This window comes from Cupressus sempervirens, chromosome 5, assembly GCF_028749045.1.
Source record: "Cupressus sempervirens isolate cs-2001-9-10 chromosome 5, ASM2874904v1, whole genome shotgun sequence".
Classification (NCBI taxonomy): Eukaryota; Viridiplantae; Streptophyta; class Pinopsida; order Cupressales; family Cupressaceae; genus Cupressus; species Cupressus sempervirens.
In genome coordinates this window covers 389,672,034-389,691,873 of record NC_143122.1, presented here as the reverse complement: position 1 = coordinate 389,691,873, position 19,840 = coordinate 389,672,034, and the positions used below count along the sequence as shown (strand labels likewise).

Here is a 19,840-nt window from a genome sequence, read left to right as displayed (position 1 = left end):
TTTGAATCAAACCTTCAACTCCAAGCCAACATTGGGGTCTTTTGGGGTCTTGAGAGGTGATTGCATGTTTTAAATATGCAAGGAAAGCACATGTGTTTAGGCATTTTTAGACTCCAAGAGGAAAAATGTGGAGTTGGAAGGCATTTGCATGTGCACAAAGCCAAAATTGCACTCTCAAGATGCAAATGCAAGTTTTAAAATGTCAACATTGCATGTCATGTATTTGCACTTAGAATGAAATCACTTTCTAGATGTCATTGCATGTTTTAAATATGCAATGCATTTACATGCAATTACATATCTAGGCCAAAATTGGGTTCTCTAGATGCATTTACATGTATTTTATTTTCAAAAATTACATGTAATGGAGTTGCATCACTTAAGTTTTCAATTTAGCACATTACAAATACAATATTTACACTATATAGTTTACATATTATGTGTAAATATATTCGAAAAGTAACATTTCATTTAAATGTTTTAAAATAAAACATTTAAGTAAATCTCAACATTAAATTAGAATATATAGTGCATAAAGTCACTTAAGTGAAAAATAAAAAAGAAACTCGATATTAAATTATAACATAAAGTGCTCTATAGTCACTTAAAACTAGTGTTACAGGACTCAATGAGTTCTTTCCGGACTTGGTAAGTCCCGAGGCAAGCCAAGCAAAACGAGGCAAAATGCCTCTTGACTCGGACTCGGCCGAGTCCTCCACTAGTCTTGGCTAACTCGCCGAGTCAGCTGACTTGGTTGACTCGACGAGTTCTGATAGCCTGACTCAGCTAGCGGTTAGCATCCAAAAATGATCAAGAAAAAGTTTTTTTATGTTATTCTTTGTTTTTTGGTATGTAAATCATAAGTAAGACCTAAAAAGGTCATTCTATCACTTGCAAATACAAAGAATAGAAAAAGAAGGTTGATGATATAAGCAGGGTGGAACACAGACGTTGATGATCTTGTCTTCAGTGATGAAGACTTGGAGTGGGTTGATCAGGTGGATCGAGAGGTAGAGGCAATGGCGATGGCAATGGAGGCGAGAGCAAAAGGAGACCTAATACAGGACCCTAAGGCTAAGAGTGATGGATCCAATTCTAATGATGAGGATTATGAGGATGAGTCCAAGGATGAGGAGGAGGACCATGATGAGCATGTCACTGAGGTTCAACCTCAAACACAAGGAGAGAGGATGGCTCTAGAGTCTTCCATGTCCTATCTTAGACATACTCGTAGGAAGACATAAGCTACTATGAGCCTTTCTTTTGATATATGTTTTGAACTTTTGATTCCATGGATTGCATATTCCATGGATATAGTAGATATTTGATAGTAACACTATATTTCAGATTTCTATTATGTTATTTAGTTTAAGTAACTTCTTTCAAAAATTCGCATTTATACTTATGTGATCTATGAAAAGTTGTATATGTACGCAAAGTAGCTTCTATTTATCTTAATTATTGTGTATTTGACATTAATTGGCTAAATGATGCATGAAAAAAACTTAAAATCTTTAAAAATCTTTGAATTTCACGAATTTTTTAGTTTGTCAAGTCCTTGCTGAGTCCTTCCTAGGTTCGGTCGCCGAGACCGAGTTCGAGTCCAATTTTTCGTGCCTCAATTTTCAAGCCAGCAGAATCAAAATCTGACAACAAATTCCATCTGGGTTTTTTGAACTCATTTCCAAGAGTCTCTTCAAGTTTTCTAGGTCTTCTATCAATTTGCCTCGAAGTTTGTGCCATCTCATTTTTTTCACACTTTTTCAATGAAAAATGTGTAATGGCATTTCTCACCAATCTTATGCTGGAAGGCAGTCAGCGATTCAACGAAAAGAACTACAACATCTGGAAGCAAAGAATGATGACAATCTCAATCATCTGCTCAGTCTTAGAATTGTTCCAAGGAGAAGCAAATCCGATCCAACTATTGCCACAAATTTGGTCATGTGATCCAAGAATGCAGGACACATTGAATCTGACCAGCAGAAGCATGGAGGGTCTCAACCACAGGCCAACATTGCAAAACATGTATACCTCTCTAATCAACCTGAGGCTGCTTTATACGTGTTTTGAGGACATGCAATTTTTTGTTTTTTGATGATAGATCAACCATTACGAGAGGGTATTACAATATTAGATAGTTTCTATTTAATCTCTCTTCCGTCTTTTTCTAATGGTCACTCTTTTTGTAATGTTTCCATAAACTCCTTCTGTTCATTATGGAAACTCTCGTTTTCATTTTTCACTCTACAAGAATGTTTCTATTTCCTCTCTTTTTCATTATAGAAACATTCTCTTGTATCTTGTATATATAGATCATTCATGATCTTTGTTTAGAAACACATTCATTATTTTACCATAATATCAATGGATAGTAGTCCAATGGACAAATTCCCAATAACCAACCTCTGTCTCGCCAAGTTAACTACAACTTTGTAGGAACTACTGCAATCTTCTATGAGTTATGCAAAAAATTCTCATATCATGATAAACACCGTCATAATGAACAATGCACCTTTAATGATAGAAGTTGAGCATCCACAAAAAAAGGTTTAGGTTAACTTTACACAATAGCTTACAATCAGCAAACTACCAAAAGTAAGAACCATGGAAATTAGTCAAACACCATTACATTCTCCACTAAAATCAAAGCACTTAACAAATAAATCTAGTCTAAGTGAGGGAACAATGAAACCATGCAAGACCAAAATACATTAAGTAATCACCACGAAACCAAAAATGAAAACTTTATTATCTGAGTAGCTCTTAGTAATAATCTCAAAATTCTTGTCCTTTACAACTGAGAAGTGAACCCGTTATATAGATATCAAATTACAATTGATGGCGAAGATTTAAAAAATAAAAGTCAAAATTTTGCCACCGTAGCCCTAATTAAGGTAAGGACAAGAAGAAAGAATCAACAACTAACTAGAGGTTCCACTTGGACCAATCAAAAGAGAGCCACTCCCTTAGTGGGGTAATAAATGCCCAGTACGTAAGTCCACTCAACAAGAGAGTGGGATGAAATGAATGCCCATTATGCATTAAATGTTGTCACCCCCAAAATAGCCAGTCAAGGAGTCCTTTGATTGAATATAGAGAACCGGGACATGCCAATTTTGGAAGGTGATTAAGAGTCATTCCTACTTGCCATAACTATCATTGTTGAAGTATTTTACATTGAATTGATTTCAAGAACTTGAATGCCTTTCTTGAACGTCTCGAATTGGTATTCTTCATCCTTGCTCTTTCTTGTCTGGGATCTTTAGCTTTTCCAAAGGAACTTCATGGTTTTGCACTTTTCCTTCTTCATTATACATGAACTTTGAGATCTGAGGTCTCGAACCTTAAGGGCCCGTTTGGCTGTGGGAATATAAAAATGGGAATAGGAATACTTATTCTCGAATAGAAAATGGGGTTATGTATTCCTGTTCTTGTTTGGTTCACCTAGAATTTGATGTGGAATTCAAGGACTCAAAAATATATGTTTTCTAAAATTAAAAATTTGGAATAGGAATACATATTCCTATTCCACCTATTTAAGTGGAATTGCAAATGCTCATTTTTGAGCCAAAATTGGAATATGTATTCCAAATTTATTCCTATTCTAATTCTAATTTGGTGCATCCAAACATAGAATTCAAAATTTTAAGAATATACATATGCCTATTCCACTTGTATTCCCATTGCCAAACGGGCCCTAAATGTCTTGAACAGGAATTCTTCCTCCTGCTAAATAATTGACAGATAAGATAAGATAAGATAGTAATATTAATGTCCAACAAAAGACCAGCAAAAGGTCTATGGGACTAGAAGATTACAACAAGTAATCTGACAACAACAAGAGCACCAAACAGTGTCTGAGAAAAGCGAGCAACAAAAACAAGAAGAAACAAACAAACAAAGAGCAGCAAAAACAAGGACTAGGAGTCCTTTCTAGGCAAAAAGAAGTTTGTCACAAAGGAAGATGACTGCAGATGGATAGAACCTCTAGTCTACTTCTGTGATCTCGTGGAAGACTGTATCCGGGGTCTAACAGATCTAGAATGACCACAAGATTCGGTAGAGCTAGACGACCTCTTCATACCATGAAAAGGAGATAAGGGTGTGAAAAAGGTAGTAATGAGTTGACCTAAGTTATATATTGTATAATATAGGTCTTATCCACACAAGTAATGGGGAACATACTAAGGCTTTAGAATATTATTTGCAGGCATTAGAACGAAACCCATCTTTACCACAAGCTCTTAATAACACGGCCTTGATCTGTCATTACGTGCGGCTATCTGTACTGTAGAATGAATTTGTTTAGTACGAAAAAAAAAAGAGGCTTTATACATATGCACCGTCCAAAACAACGGTTTTTTATCAGTTGTAGTTGAGTAGATGAGTATCGATGAGGAAGAAGTGTCTATAAAGAACTAACACAGAGCAAAGTGGCCTCCTGAAGATAAAGTGCAAGACATCTCTGATCATAGTATCTGAAGAAATAAGAAAGAGAAAAACAATTTCGAAACAAGCAGTGAAATCTCCCTCGAATCTCATAATAGATAGGGCAACAGAAAATAAAGTGAATCTCTGTCTCAACTTCCTGTAAAGTATATAGCTTACAAATCAGTTCACCACTGTCAATATGATGGTCAGTCTAAGCCCGAAGAAGGTAAGAACCAACTCTGAAGGACCCAAGTGAGATATGTAGGGCATGAGACCACTGCCAAGATAAGTAACTAGGACAAACGATAACCCCATCACAAATCTCCAAAAAGTGCTCTACATAAAAGGCCATCCTCAAACACAACCCACTAGACGGGTTAGTTCAGGTAGCGATGATATATTGTCTGTAAATATCTAGTCTGACATGCTCATTCAACTCCTGTCGAGAGGGGAGGAGGTAATATGGGGGATTCAATGAGAACTGGTAAGGAGGGAGATGGTCAATATCAATCCCATTCGATCAGCATGTGCATACCAACAACGAGCTCGAGAACACATATTAGAACTCACAATAGAAACAGAAGAACAATGTGCTAAGAAGGAATGTCGTTCCCACCCATTAACCAAATCAACAAAACCACGTAGATGATGAAGAAACTAAACTAGATCAAATATGGCCGCAAGACTGAAGGAATGAGCACTAAATTCAACAACAATGATACTATGAGAAGTAAACCCATGACATCTGATGATGTGCCGTAGGAGCAAAGTCTAAATCCATTCAATTAATGCCCAATCAAAACCAAGAAGAGATGGACCCCAAACCAAAGATCCATGAAGAACTGTCAGGCAAACAAGGGAGTCCAAGAGGGATAGCTTGGACAAGGTATCCTGAAAGTGGTGTCTAAAACACTATTTCTCAAACATGACAAGATAACCCATACCCTTATTAACTCTAGACTGAATCGCCAGTCTTGTACTGAACGAGGCCCAAAAAACTTAACACCTAGATACATGTAAGAGGAAGCAATCTCAATCACTTGACCCTGAAAAAAGAAATGAAGATGAGAAGTCTTTAAGAAATTAAAGATCATAATCTGAGTCTTACCCAAGTTAACCACAAGTTGACACTGATCACAAAAGGAAGCCAAACCATCAAGCAGCCTCTGTAAACTCTCTGGAGGAGAACCAAGAAGAACCACATCATCCGCAAAAAGAATGAAGATCAAAGCCTGGTGTAAATAACAACCATCACCCGAGAGCGATGACTTCAAAAGGAAGTCCTCAAGCTCATCAATATATAAACTGAATAAAGTAGGGAAGAGAGGATAACCCTGCTTGACCTTGCTAATCGGATCAAAGAAGCCCTTAGGGGTCTTGAATCTACCCACCACAGTCTCATATAGTTTCATAATAGCAGTAAGCAACATCTCTGAAATCCCAATCTTCCGAAGCCTCTCAAAAAGAGCCAACCTAGGAACAGAGTCAAAAGCCTTGCGAAAGTCCACAAAGCAGCAGTAAACCTTCACTAATCTATGTCTAGCCTCCACAATAATAGCCCGTAAAGTAAAAACATGATCCATAGTCTAATAGTCGGTCTGGGAACCGACCTGCCCTCGAGCTCTACATCCTTTCTTGTCAAGCTCAGTAGATAACATAGCATTAAGAACTGTCGCATATAGTTTGGCAACCATGTGCCCAATCATAATGGTTACGTAGTTCCCATGATTAGAGACCAAACGGGTCTTGTAGATAGGGTAAATCAGATTCCTAGACCAAGAAGTTGGGAACCCAGTAGAAATCACTCTATTGAATAGTATAGAGAGATAGGGGACCAAAACTGAGGCACCAAACTCGAAGAGTTCAGCTTGGAACCCCTCCTCATTTGGAGCTCTACTACATCTCATAGATCAGATGGGCTCGTGAATGTAAGGGGGGTGAATAAGTGGCTGAAAGAAGGCGAAATGGGGTGAATAGGAGGCTACCCAAGGATATCATAAAGAGTCGTGGTGTGAGTGGTGAGGGAGTGAAAGTCAAGGGTAGAGGATGGAGGGGAACAATGGGGGAAAATGGTGTGCTTAAAAAGCTAGGGATTGTGGATCAACGTGGAGCAAAGAGATTTGTATTGGAGAGTGGTAAAGGATTATTTCTTATGGCGAAGGAAATGAAGATATGATGAGCGAAGGTAGGAAAAGGCGGGGGAGTGGGCCTCAAAATCAAAACGCATTGAGCAATGCAAGGCTTTGCAGTCTTCATCGAACCATTGGTTCATAGTGCAAGTATTACGGCGTTTATTGCAGAAGGGAAGTGAAGGGCGGTGAGGTATGGAAAGGATGACGAACTCCCAAATAGCTGTTACAATCAGATCAAACATGGAGGAGGCCGCATAGGAGTTAGTAAAACATGAAGGATTAAGAAGTCTCAAAAGATGAGAAGAAAAGAGCTCACAATCACCGTCGAGGAAACGAAAGCAAATGGGTGAACGAGTGAACAAGTGAAAGAAAATTAAAATATAACACTAAAAATCTTCCATATTTTCTCTCTAATAACCTCTTTTCTTTCTATAATTTATTTTTCTTTCTTTCTAATCTGCTTTAGATGTTTCATTTTCTTCAATATTCTGCACACCTCTTTATAAATCCTCTCTACAAAATTGGCACACTTCTTGCTCTTAATTTTCCCAAAGACCAAAATTCCCTTAAAATCATTTAACTTTGTCAACACACTTCCTTCATGGGTGCATACTAGACCTTGTAGAGAATTTTCATGTTTCCCATAGTTCATTGACTACCATGTATTTGCACCAAGGTGCATTTGAGCATTGTAGGAGGATTTCAAATAGTTAGACAATTGTTTGCTTGCCTACCTTATTTGCACCAAAGGCACATTTGAGCTATGCAAGAGGATTTTCAACACGGGGGCAAATTTATGCTTCCCCCTTAACACCCAAGGTGCATCTGAGCAATGCAAGAGGATTTTCTTGGACTTGACCATTTTTTTGGACTTCTCTCCTTCCAACTTGGGCTACATGGATTTTGTTCTTCCTCCATGCATCTTTGTCCAACACTCAACCATTTTTGCTCATTTCTCATGCTTTCCCGACTCAATTACAATGCTTTCCCATTGTTGGAGCTCACCCCAACAACTGAACTTGTCCCCTTATATACGTTATTTGACATATCCTTGCACTTCTGCATAACAAGCAATGCTTTGCACATTGACCACATTTTAAAATTTGTGCAAAGATGTATGCTTTTTCAAACAGATGCTTCACATTTTTTAGCTTGTCGACACTTTTTTGAACTGCTTTTACAAGGGGGTTCTTTTTGAATTGCTTTTTTGGAGTTCACTTCTTTAGGAGACTGCTTTTTCAAAGTGCTTTTTTAGACCATGCCATCTGATCACACTTTTGGATACACAATTTCTCCCTTTTCTATTCGTGCTCTCAGTTCCCAAAAGGCCCTGCCATAAATAGGCCTACTATAAATAGTAAGTTTGATCAAATGTAAATTCAAGGCAATTTGAAACTTACTAAAAATAGGCATCCCTAAAAAGTAAGAAACCCTACAATAATAGGAGCTACTTCAAAACTCAAAATGAAGCTAATCTAAGACTTACTAAAAATATAAATCCTTAGAAAATAGGAGACCCTGAAAAAATATAACTTCACCAAAAGACTTAAAATTTTACTAGTTTATTGAACACGGGATTTTCAACTCAACACTTCATCCAAACTCAAAGTTTGCTCTCGCTTCTGTTGAGCAGTTGTTTTACACGACAACAATGGCAGAAATCCTTAGGAATTTCTCTCTTGAAAATCTGACCAAATTAACTGACTCCAAGGTTTCAATTGGTTACTTTTCAACCCATTGGGTAGCTCAATTGAAGATAAATGTGAATGTTCACAAGTAGGTCTTTGTTGGTATCTGTAAATCCTGCAGAATTTTGAAAGAACGTGACCACAAACTGATGTATTTTTTGTATTTTCCCAATTTTATGGTGAATGCAAATTCTAACCATGCAACTACATGAATTCCTAGTCTAACCACAACGAATCTCAAAGATTGACACCAAACTACCAAGAATAATAGCCAAAAAGACTAGGCTACAAAAAAATAGGGGGAATTCCATTTGCAATAGGGCGATGGGTGAAAAGGTCACAATAATACCATACAAAAATCTTAGGTAAAGCTTATCATACAAAAATCTAACTTCTTAATGTAGGATGAATCTTTCTCCACTGTTCTTGCTAAATGAATTCACTTCAGAAAGACACAAGAAAATGATAACTAAAAAACATGGCAACAGCATTAACTATAGAAAAGTCCACAAACAATACCAAAGCCAAAATAAGTCTCTTTTCAGATAGATAACTATATAATAATCAGAAAGTGTACACCAAGATTAAAATAAGAACAGGTCGTTCTACATAAACCACAAACGACTACATACAAATTCAAGAGAGGGGTTTAAGGACTTATAACTTGGTTTACATGAATGAAATTCTGAACTAGAAAATGTTCGATAATAAATTATTTATCATTTTTTGTACACTTTTTACATAAAAACACTGGAAATCGAATCACACAACTGGAAAAATGCAATATCTCTATAAAATAGTTCAAAATGAAATAAAGAAACGTTATCAGGTGGTAATGAGTATGAGGAAAGCTTCAAAGCAGATTTTTAAAATCACTTTAAAATATAAAGGATAATAGATGTCCAAATTACCTCTTTTGAATTATCAAAACTTGAGAGGTTATAGATTTTTCCTGTGCTTGACGCGCCTCTTGTTAAATCCCCAAACTCATTTATGGTCCATCCATGGACCCCAGGTGACAAGCCACTGAAGTTGGCCTCAACTCTTGATAGTTCCATGTTTACCTGAGCAAATCGCACAACTCCAATAATTTTCGGGCCTTTAAACTCGGCAACAGCAGCAGAGACCAAGAAGTCTGCACCCAAAATGCCAAATGCTAACAAAACTCACATAGATAGAAACATAAACAGCATCTAATTCAGAAGAAGAATTAGAAATTCAAAATGCAAATCTGCTAGAGATTATTTTAAGAGAACATACTATAAGTCCTTTTAACATTGCAATAGTGAGGTAATTCTTTGATTAGCAACATTATGAAGGTTCTATATCTATGCAGCTTAGAAAAACATGGAACCATTGACACAACTCTTTTGTTTAAATCAATAGTGATGCCAGGTCTCACTTGGAATGTTTTGAAACATTCTGAAAATTGTCTACAAAATAATACAGAGGTTCCGAGTTTGACTGCTAGTCTATTACACCTCTTCGCTTGATTTTTATTCAAACCATAAAATGATTTAGACTAGCAGTCAAACTCGGAACCTCAAATCATTAAAAGGAAAATCAAAACAATCTGTAGTGTCTCTCACTGCATTTTGTAATGGAATAAAAAATGTCAGTAAGGGATGAAAGAATAGGAGTGGCTAAGAAGTAACTACAGATATATGTACTGCATTTGGTAATAGAGCAATAATGTAAGAAAGGATGGAAAAGTAGGATAGCTAAGTCGATTACAGGTATGATAATTTAGACTTCTTAGTGTTTACATAGAAAATGCTTACTTCAAACAAATTGCTGATAGTAGATAGCGTTACATCTCTAATCGGGTTTAAGCACTTCACCTATCAAAAAAAACACATTGACAAATCTAAAACCATTCATCATAGAACATAGCAATTGACTTGACATGAGAGTTCAAATTTCAATTTTGCACATTCATAATTGTATACCAATATATAGAACTCATTGAATCTAGAATCAAAATGTCCAAAGGATGAAGGTTTCAACGAAATAAAAAGCACCATATCATATATCATTGAATCAATGTATCATATAATGCCAAAAGTCTCAAAGTCATAGAAGGATAGCATGCTGCTGGCCGTAATCTTCATCCATATCAGTGTCACTGCCACTTTCAGACTGAGCCTTAAACGTTACAAACTTACATCATCCAACGAGATCCCAACCAATCCCTCCTATGTGTCATCCCCATCAATCTGGGTGGCGTTTTCAGGCTTAATATCCCACCATAAAGCTGGAATCTGTCAATACTTTAGAGTCTAATGATCCCCAAGTCACAGATCACTATGCATAGCCACTAAATAAATTCTCCAATCATTTAGAGCTAACCCTAATCCTCTTGATGAAGTGGATAAAGCCATGTGTAACTATAGACCAATTCCTTTATATAGCAAAAGAACCAGCAACCTATGAGAGAAGGCAAATGGAAAGTGTTATCAACCCTGGTGGATCTAACCCATCCCACTGCCACTACCGAATAGGGTTTTTTTGTGCAATTACTACTCTATACATCTTCACCTTTGATGGGCTGAAGTTTGGACCATCAAGATTTGAGAAGGCAACTCATTTTTCACTAAGTATACCAGGCTTCTCAAGAAAATAAATCTTTTGAGGGCCTTCATCAACCCACGTCTCACCTTGACATCATCACAAGTAGGCTTGGGCTAATACCATTTTGGAATTAGTGCAAATTCTGACATATTAGGTGGAGTGTGTTGATGTGAGTTTGGCAACCACTTCAACATGCAGGATGAAACAATTAGTATTCCAACAGGACACACCAAATATCAAACTCTCTCTTGATCATAGACACCACATATACTAAAGATAGAAAAAAGATCGTAGAGGCAATTAAGGTTCCTTCTTATGTTGGACTTATCTCAGAATTGTGATGTGATCCGTTGGAACACTCGGGGCTTACATGACCTCTTTGTGGAGGATCAATCAACTTCTTGAATGTGAAGGGTATAGAAATTAAGCTCTTCAAACTAATCCTAGCAATTGCTTGTAATAAAGTGAAAACAAAATGAGGGTTTAGAGATCTAACCTCATACTTCTAACTCAAGAAAATTTAAACTAAGTGAAGACTTAAAAGACCATACAACACCCCAAAAAGCTTAAGCAATCAACCATGAAATCAACAATGAACATGAAATTATTTTGGTAGCATTTAGGCAACAATTTCGCCAATTGCCTCTTTACAAATGAGAGCGAAACGCCTTATATAGTTGCTCCAAATACAATGGACGACCAATCTTAAGATCAACGGCCAAGATTGTGCCAACCCAACCCTAATGCAACTACCAACTACAAGCATTAAATAATTACTGTTAAAGAAGATTTAATTTTTTTCAGATTTGAATTATCTATGTCTTTTAAATTTTCAGAATATAATGCTTACTAATTGCTGTACCTTATCTGCAGGTTGTAATCAGCATAGGGATAATCTTGCTCTTGTCAAATGTAAAAGTGATGCTATATCAATATTGACAGATACTGATTATTATTTCTCAAGTCTGAATCTGATTTTATGGTGCTCAATTTCGAAGACGCAAACCCTAATTGATTTTGTGTCCCTCTTTGGAGATTGGATCTGCAATATATATTCAAGGAAGAGCCATGTTCCATGAACAGACGTGTCTCCACAAAGTGGAGGCATGTCCATTCATGGAATGCATATTCGAATGTGCCTTTTCATTTCAGTTTAGATACCCGATTACTAATCGAGGTTTATACATAACTTATGAGTTAACAAACACCGATGTTTACCAAGTACAATCTGATGTAATATTGCACAAACAAATGTCCAATCTGAATCACTGATAATCAATGCTCGATCGGGATTATGTATGGAACATGAAATAACAATAATCTGCAAGTAATAATCTCTAAATGCAGATTGATATTATACTTGACAGTTATGATGTTTTCGATCAGGTGCAAGAATGATAATCGATTAGATCAAATGGTGATATAATTATGAACAATTGAATATGTGTTTATATATATCCACATATACAATGTGTACTGATACATACATACATACATACATGCATATATATATATATATATATCATAGAATCGATTATCATTCGTACATCTGACCGAAGCTATCATTTCTTCAACACTCCCTCTTTGCTAGGGAAGACAAGGTATTAACCAAGTATATATCACAACAATATACTCATCTATTGTGAGAAGGAATATCACCTTACTCATGATATCAAATTATGGTATGTGCACTAACATCAAGTCTCATGATGTTTTACCATAACAACCCATGGCATGTCCACAGTTATATTATCCACCATGATTATCTCAAAAGGATCATAATGATCTTCAATCGATATCATGACTCATGATATCTATCAAAATGTCCAAGAGATACTATCATGACATGTCCACGGATATCAAGTCGCATGATATCCATCATGATAATGAGACTAATCATTGTAAGGCCATCACCTTACAATGTCATATACCAGACGACTTAAACGTCACACACTAATCTTCATTCCAATACTAAAAGTGTTAAATAGTCAAAGTTGACTTATTTTTCCAAGCTTAATTTTCTCTTTAGTGTGTGATGTTTAAGGGTGGTCATCAAATACAAGTGTTCATTATCTAAAATAATCGTCACCTTTCAATAATGTACACAGGGGGCCTATAAAGTTATGGAGTCATACACATAACAAAAAGGGTTACACATTAAACATCTTTTGAATATATATGAGAGTACAAATAAATAATTTGAGACTTAATCTCAATTATGACTTACATTTTCAACCATACCAAGTTTCTTCCTAAGGTGTTAAACTTTCACTCTAGGGAAAGGCTTGGTGAGAATGTTTTTTGTTTGATCACTTGTACTAACATACTCCAACTGAATCACATTCCTTTTTGCCATGTCTCTTACATGGTGGTAAGGAATTTTTATATGTTTTGATCGATGATGGAAAACTGGATTCACTGAAAGCTTAATACAACTCTGATTATCACAATGGATAATAGTAGGATTCAAGGGCTCACCGAATAATCCCACAAGTAATTTCCGAAACAATATTGCTTCTCTTGCCCCCATACAGGCTGCAATGTATTCGGATTCTGCTGAGCTTTGTGCCACTAAACACTGTTTCTTGTTGATCCAAGAGATCATAGCCACTCCTAAACTGAAACAATATCCTGATGTGCTTTTATGATTGGTTACACTTCCAACCCAATCTGAATCAAAGTATCCATGTAGATCTAAATCTACATTTTAGTATTTAAGACCATATTTAATAGTATCTTGAAGGTATCTCAATATGTGCTTCATAGCAACAAGGTGTATCTACTTTCATTCACAGATAAATTGGCGTAGAGCATTCACTGCATCACATATATCCAGTCTTGTGTTAAACAAGTACATCAATGATCCCATTATTTGTCTATAGAGAGTAGGATCTGCAAATTTTGATCTTGTTGCTGCTTCCTTCAATTTGTGTAAGTTAGTTTCCATAGGAGTAGACATGGGTCTACAATCAAACATTTCAAATCTCTACAAAATATCAATAGTATACTTTCCTTGATTGAGAGTGATATCATCTGATTTCCACCAGCCTTCCAACCCAAGGAAGTATACTAAAATGCCTAAGTCCTTCAAGTTAAATTTTGAGGCTAGGTCCTTACATTGGGTGATAAGGTGATCATCTCCTGTGATTAGCAAGCCATCAACATTAAAAATTAATTTTAACATATCACCATTAATTACCTTAAAATAGAGATTTGAATTTGCATCATTGTTGAAAAATCCTAGTCCCATAAGATAGCGATCAATTATTTCATACCAGGCTCTGAGGGCCTATTTAAGTCCATATAAGGCTTTCTTTAATTTGCATATATGGGAATCCGCATTATGTATCACAAAGCCTTCAAGTTGCTCTAAATAGACTTCTTCTTCAATAGTCCGATTAAGGAATGCATTATTCACATCCATTTGATGGATCTTGCAGCCTTTAGCCGCTGCTATAGCTATTAATGCTCTGACTGAGGTGTAACGAGCAACAAGTGCAAACGTCTCTTCATAATCAATACCCTCCTTTTGTGAGAAACCTCTGGCAACAAAACAAGCTTTGTATTTCTCTATACTACGGGCTGCAGCATGTTTGGTTTTGAAGAGCCATTTGAAAGAGACAAAAGATTTCTCTTTTGGTCTTGGTATTATATCCCACACATCATTTTTTACAATGGATTGATATTCTTCTATCATAGCATCTTTCCATACTTGATGTTTGAGAGCTTTTGTAACATTAGTTTGTTCTAAATTAATGATCTCACTCATTAGGGCAACATAGCTGGAGAATATGTGGGGTCTCTTACTTTCTCTAAAAGTCCCTTTTGGTGTTGCATAATTCTTAACTTCCTCGATCATCAATCTGGCCCAAAGTGGTCTCTTTTGTTGAGTTCTTCTACTGGAGAAAACTGATTTTCATTTATGGTTTCTTTCAAGAGACTCCCTATGAATCTCAGAAGCAAGATCTTCCACCATGTTTTTATGAGAAACTTGAGTTTTCTAGCTCATGAGAACTCTTGGAACTTTTGAAAGCAATGTCTTCCTCAAAGAAGACATCTCTGTTGAGTTCAATTTGTTACTGTCTAGGTATGTATATTCTATAGGCTTTTGATGTTTCACTATAGCCCACAAATATCCCTTTCTTTCCAATGGCTTCTAATTTAGACCTCTTTTCTTTAGGCACATGAATGTAGACAAGGCATCCAAAAATTCTTAAGTGACTTATATCAGGTCTTACACCAATGAATGCTTCCGTGGAAGTTTTGTTATCTAGATGTAAGTGGGGACATCTATTTTGAATGTAGACAACTATCCTAGAGGCTTTTGCCCAAAATTGTTTCTATGTTTTAGTCGTACAAAATTGCTCTAGCAGCCTCTACAATACTCTATTCTTTCTCTCAACAAAACAATTATGCTGTGGATTGTAAGGTACGCTAAACTCCCTCTTAATCCCAACATTTACACAAAATTCCTTCAAAAAATCTGAGGTGTATTCCTTCCCATTATCTGTTCTTAGTACTTTGATTTTCTTCCCGGATAAATTTCTGTAAGAGCTTTGAACTCCTTAAACCTTTGGATTTCCTCGAACTCTTTACACTTAAGAAAATATATCTAGGTCTTTCTAGAAAAATCATCTACAAAGATTACATAATATAATAATCCTCCCATCAAGATATAAGCATAGGTCCACAAAAATCAGAGTAAACTAATTCTAATACAATTTTAGTTTAACTAGAGTTATTTAGAAAAGTCCCCTTTGTATTTTTCCCTAGGGCACACCCTTTGCATGCTCCCTCATGGAATTGTTTTAGTTTGGGCAACCCTGTCACCATTTTTTCTACTGAAGGTGGGGCACAAAAATGAATATGTCCTAGTCTTCGGTGTCAAATTTCATTTGAGTCAAAGGTCTCATGAATAAGGGATTGATTTATGTTTGTGCAAAGTTTGTAAAGACATCCTTTTTTCATTCTTATAGTTTGTGCTTTCTTTATGGCGGAGTACTTTGGCCATGCCAGAACTTTTCCATTTATAAATGTAACCTTATATCCTTTTTCTTCAAGAGCAGAAATGGATACTAGGTTCCTCTTTATTCTTGGTACAAATGATACTTCAGTGAGTTGAAGAGAGATGTCAAACTTCAAATTTATAGTGCAAGTTCCAATCCCCTTTACTGGATAAGTTGAATCATCCCCAACAATTGCTTCTTCATCGGTTTCTTCTACCATAGTATCTAAGAGTTCTGTGAATCCTGTGATGTGTCTTAATGATTCACTATCAATCACCCAAGAGTTGAGTTTGTTTGATACTTGGCTTCACAATGTTGAATAGAAGACAAATTTCTCATAATCATGTTCTATATGAGCCTTTCCAACTCTAGCAAAAGGTGCTTGTTGTTTTGTTCTATCAGGATTGCAAAGTGTCCATACTAATCACATCTAAAACATTGTATTTGGGAAATGTCTTTCCTCTTCTTGGACGATCCCTTTCCATAAGTGTTCTTTCTTTTGAAAATTTTGTTCTTACCTTTCTTATGACAATTGGTGTTTAATACTTCAATATCCTCATTTGTGGTTTTATGACTGTTTCCTCCAGTCATTAGTCTAGATTCTTCTTGTAAGCAGTATGTTCTCAACCTATCAAATTTAGGGAGTTTCTGATTGTTTCCAAATTCCTCTTGTAAACAATATGTTTTGAGTCTTGACCTTGCACTTATTCCTTGAATAAATGACTCCCATGAAGTTGGTAGGCCACCAAGAGTTATTAATGTTAACTCCTTGCTATCAATTTCATTTCCAACTGTTGAGAGTTGATCTCTTATTTTGGTGATTCTCATGAAATGTGCAGTAATGCATTCTCCCTTGTTCATTTTTACATGATTAAGGTTCCTCTTTAGAGCAAAGATTATACTAGTGTTGTTTAATTTATATGTGCTTTTTAAGAAATTTAAACATTAGGTATGCAGTATCGTGTTTTGATAAGACAGGTACTATATGATCCCTGCCTGCATCTACTATATGTTTGGTAGCCCTTTCATTGTTCTTGATCCATTGGGTTTTCTTAGGATAGTTCTCTGTTCCTGATTTGTTTTCTTTCACAAATGAGTCTAATTTATTTTCTTTCCATATCATCATGATTCTAAATTTCCATAATGTGAAATCGGTTGCACCTTCAAGACAATCCTCAAATCTGATTACACTCGACATTATGAAGAATGGAATCTGATTTCAATTTCAAGAGAGAATATTTGAGTTTTAAGTAATCCAAACTCTTACATATAATCGGATCTTCCTTAGCAAAGCTCTGATACCATGTTAAAGAAGATTTAATTTATTTCAGATTTGAACTATCTATGTCATTTAATTTTCAGAATATAATTCTTACAAATCTCGGTACCTTATGTGCACATTGTAATCAGCATATGGATAATCTTGCTCTTGTCAAATGTAAAAGGGATGCTAAAACAATATTGAAAATTACTGACTATTAGTTCTCAAGTCTGAATCTGATTTTATGGTGCTCGATTTCCAAGAGGCAAAAACTAATTGATTTCTGTGTCCCTCTTTCGAGATCGGATCTGCAATATATGTTCAAGGAGGAGGCATGTTCCATGAGCACACATGTCTCCATGTCTCCACAAAGTGGAAGCATGTCCATTCATGGAATGCCTATTCGAATGTGTCTTTTCATTTCAGTTTAGATAGCCGATCACTAATCGGGGTTTACGCATAAGTTATGACTTATGACTTGACAAACACCAATGTTTGTCAAGTACAATCTGAATCTGAATCACCCATAATCAATGCTCGATTGGGATTACGTATGGAACATGAAATAACAAAATCTGCAAGTAAAATCGATATTATACTTGGCACTTATGATGTTTTTGGTCGGGAGCAAGAAAGATAATCGATTAGATCGAATGGTGATATAAATATGAACAATTGAATGTGTGTATATATCAGTATACACAATGTATACTGATATTACATACGTACATACATATGTGTGTGTATCATAGAATCAGTTATCATTCCTACATCTGATGCAGCTATTATTTGTTCAACAATTATCAATTACAATTGGACACAAATCTATAGGCCAATGAAAAAATTACATTGCTTTGATGGACCAATGAGAAAATAGGCTCGGTGAAGACATTAAGTTAATTCCACATGTACACCTGGAACAATTTGATTGGATGAACCTAGACATGTGGAACTAGGATCCTCTGATTGATTAAAAATGAATAGGCACCACCTCAACATGCTTATCTTATAAACTTCATCATTTCTTTCTCCCTCATCATAAAGAAGTCTTTGCATCTCTAGCAATATGTCTTGACACTCAACATATTCAAGCCTTCAATTGATTGTAAAGGCTCTTATTTCCAAATTGCTTCATCTTCATGAATCTTCACATTGAAATGGCTCAATCTTGCTAGTACTTGAAATTTTGATTTCTTCACCTTGATCCTTAGAAGTGATGTGCATGCTTCATGGCATTGAATCTTTCTATTGAACATGGATTTCAAAGAAAATCAAGTTTTTGATAGTCTCCCATTCGTAGGCTTGCTCATCTTCTTGGTGCAACTTGTTCTCCGAATTCCATTTTGAAGATTTTAACTTGAACTCAAACCCTGATCCCTCGCTTGCTCAATGAATGTCTTGTGAATTATTAATACTCTCATGTCAATCTTGAAGTGGTAGCCTTAAAGCACTCACCCTTGGACATCGCTTGTGCTCAAGACCCATGCCATTTTCTTGCTTGTCATATACATCTTAATGAACCCTTGCAAAACAAGAAAAGAAATGTGTGTTAAAGTGAATTGTTTCATGAGTAAATAATTGTCAACATTTTATTTTTTATCAAGAATTTAAGTGAAATCAACATATAAAAGAACATCATGCACATGATTCACAAACTTCCCAACTTCATGAAAATAAGTATTGATTTTGGTCCAAGCCTTTTTTCCCTTAGTTTGAAGCGATTTTGCTTTCACTTGAACATGCCCAGAAAGCTATTTAATTTCATTAACATCCATCTTGCAAGCCATCAAACACTCAGTTTGCAAGCTTCAATTCTAATTTTCACTTCCCAAATCTACTTTGCACTTTACTTGATTGAGTTGTGTTGGGTGTTGAGATAAATTTCAACACCCAACCCTTACAGACTTTAAGCTTAATATGCACATCTTTAGAAGCTAGGCCAACTTAAGGAGGCTTCCACATTTGATTTAAATTTGATTTATTTTCTTTCCATTTGACCCCCTAGCCAACCTAATCAAGTTTCCTTTTCAACAAATCTCAACTGCAAATCATCTTTTGATAAGTAGGAGATAATTTCAACTGCAAATCATCTTTTCAAAAATTGAAATCTAGTTGTGTAACATGAAATTTAGAATTTACCAACTTGTTGGGCTCATGGTTTTCAGAAATTCCCCATGTCTTGGGCTCAACTACTCAGAGCGAAGACTGCTTTGTTCTTGGGCTCCACACACCTTGGATTTTTGAAAATTGCCCTCTTATAGTACTAGCACATTTTAAGCTTGGGTTGAAAATGTCTTCATGTTGGGCTCAAAGTGCAAAGTGCAAAATGACTAACCTTTGAGCTCCTTGAATTCAATCCAACCTTGGACCAAAATTTGACTAGGAATTAGTTGTTTCAAAGCATGATAGCGAGAAATGTACAGTCATGGGGATCCGTGCTTGGGCTGAAAATTGCACATCGCTTGGGCTCAAGCATGGTTTTTACTTCCAACCTTTTGCCTTTCATACTTAATTTCTTATTTCATTTTCCTCTTCTCAAATAGAGTTATCTCCCATCTCAAACCTGATCTCAAACTTTGATCAATTCATACTCATGGTGAAGGTTGCAATTGAACATGACTTGAGAACTTTCAAGAATCGCTATACTCTTGTGTGAGCACTTCATGTTCACATTGCCAATGTGGAGATTGTTTTGTTGTGGGGCTCAAAGTTGTCACCCTTTAAGGCTCCATATGAAGGCTGGTAGAA

At 36.0% G+C, this 19,840-nt stretch overlaps 1 protein-coding gene across 1 annotated transcript in view; it reads right to left on the bottom strand.

Annotated features, from left to right (window-relative positions):
• The window catches only part of CCS (copper chaperone for SOD1), a 154,101-nt gene that overhangs the window by 43,949 nt on the left and 90,312 nt on the right, over window positions 1-19,840 (bottom strand). Inside the window, exon 5 of the mRNA XM_089830739.1 lies at window positions 9,166-9,389. Coding sequence (XP_089686865.1) covers window positions 9,166-9,389 — 224 coding nt within the window. The remainder of the gene's footprint in view (window positions 1-9,165; window positions 9,390-19,840) is intronic.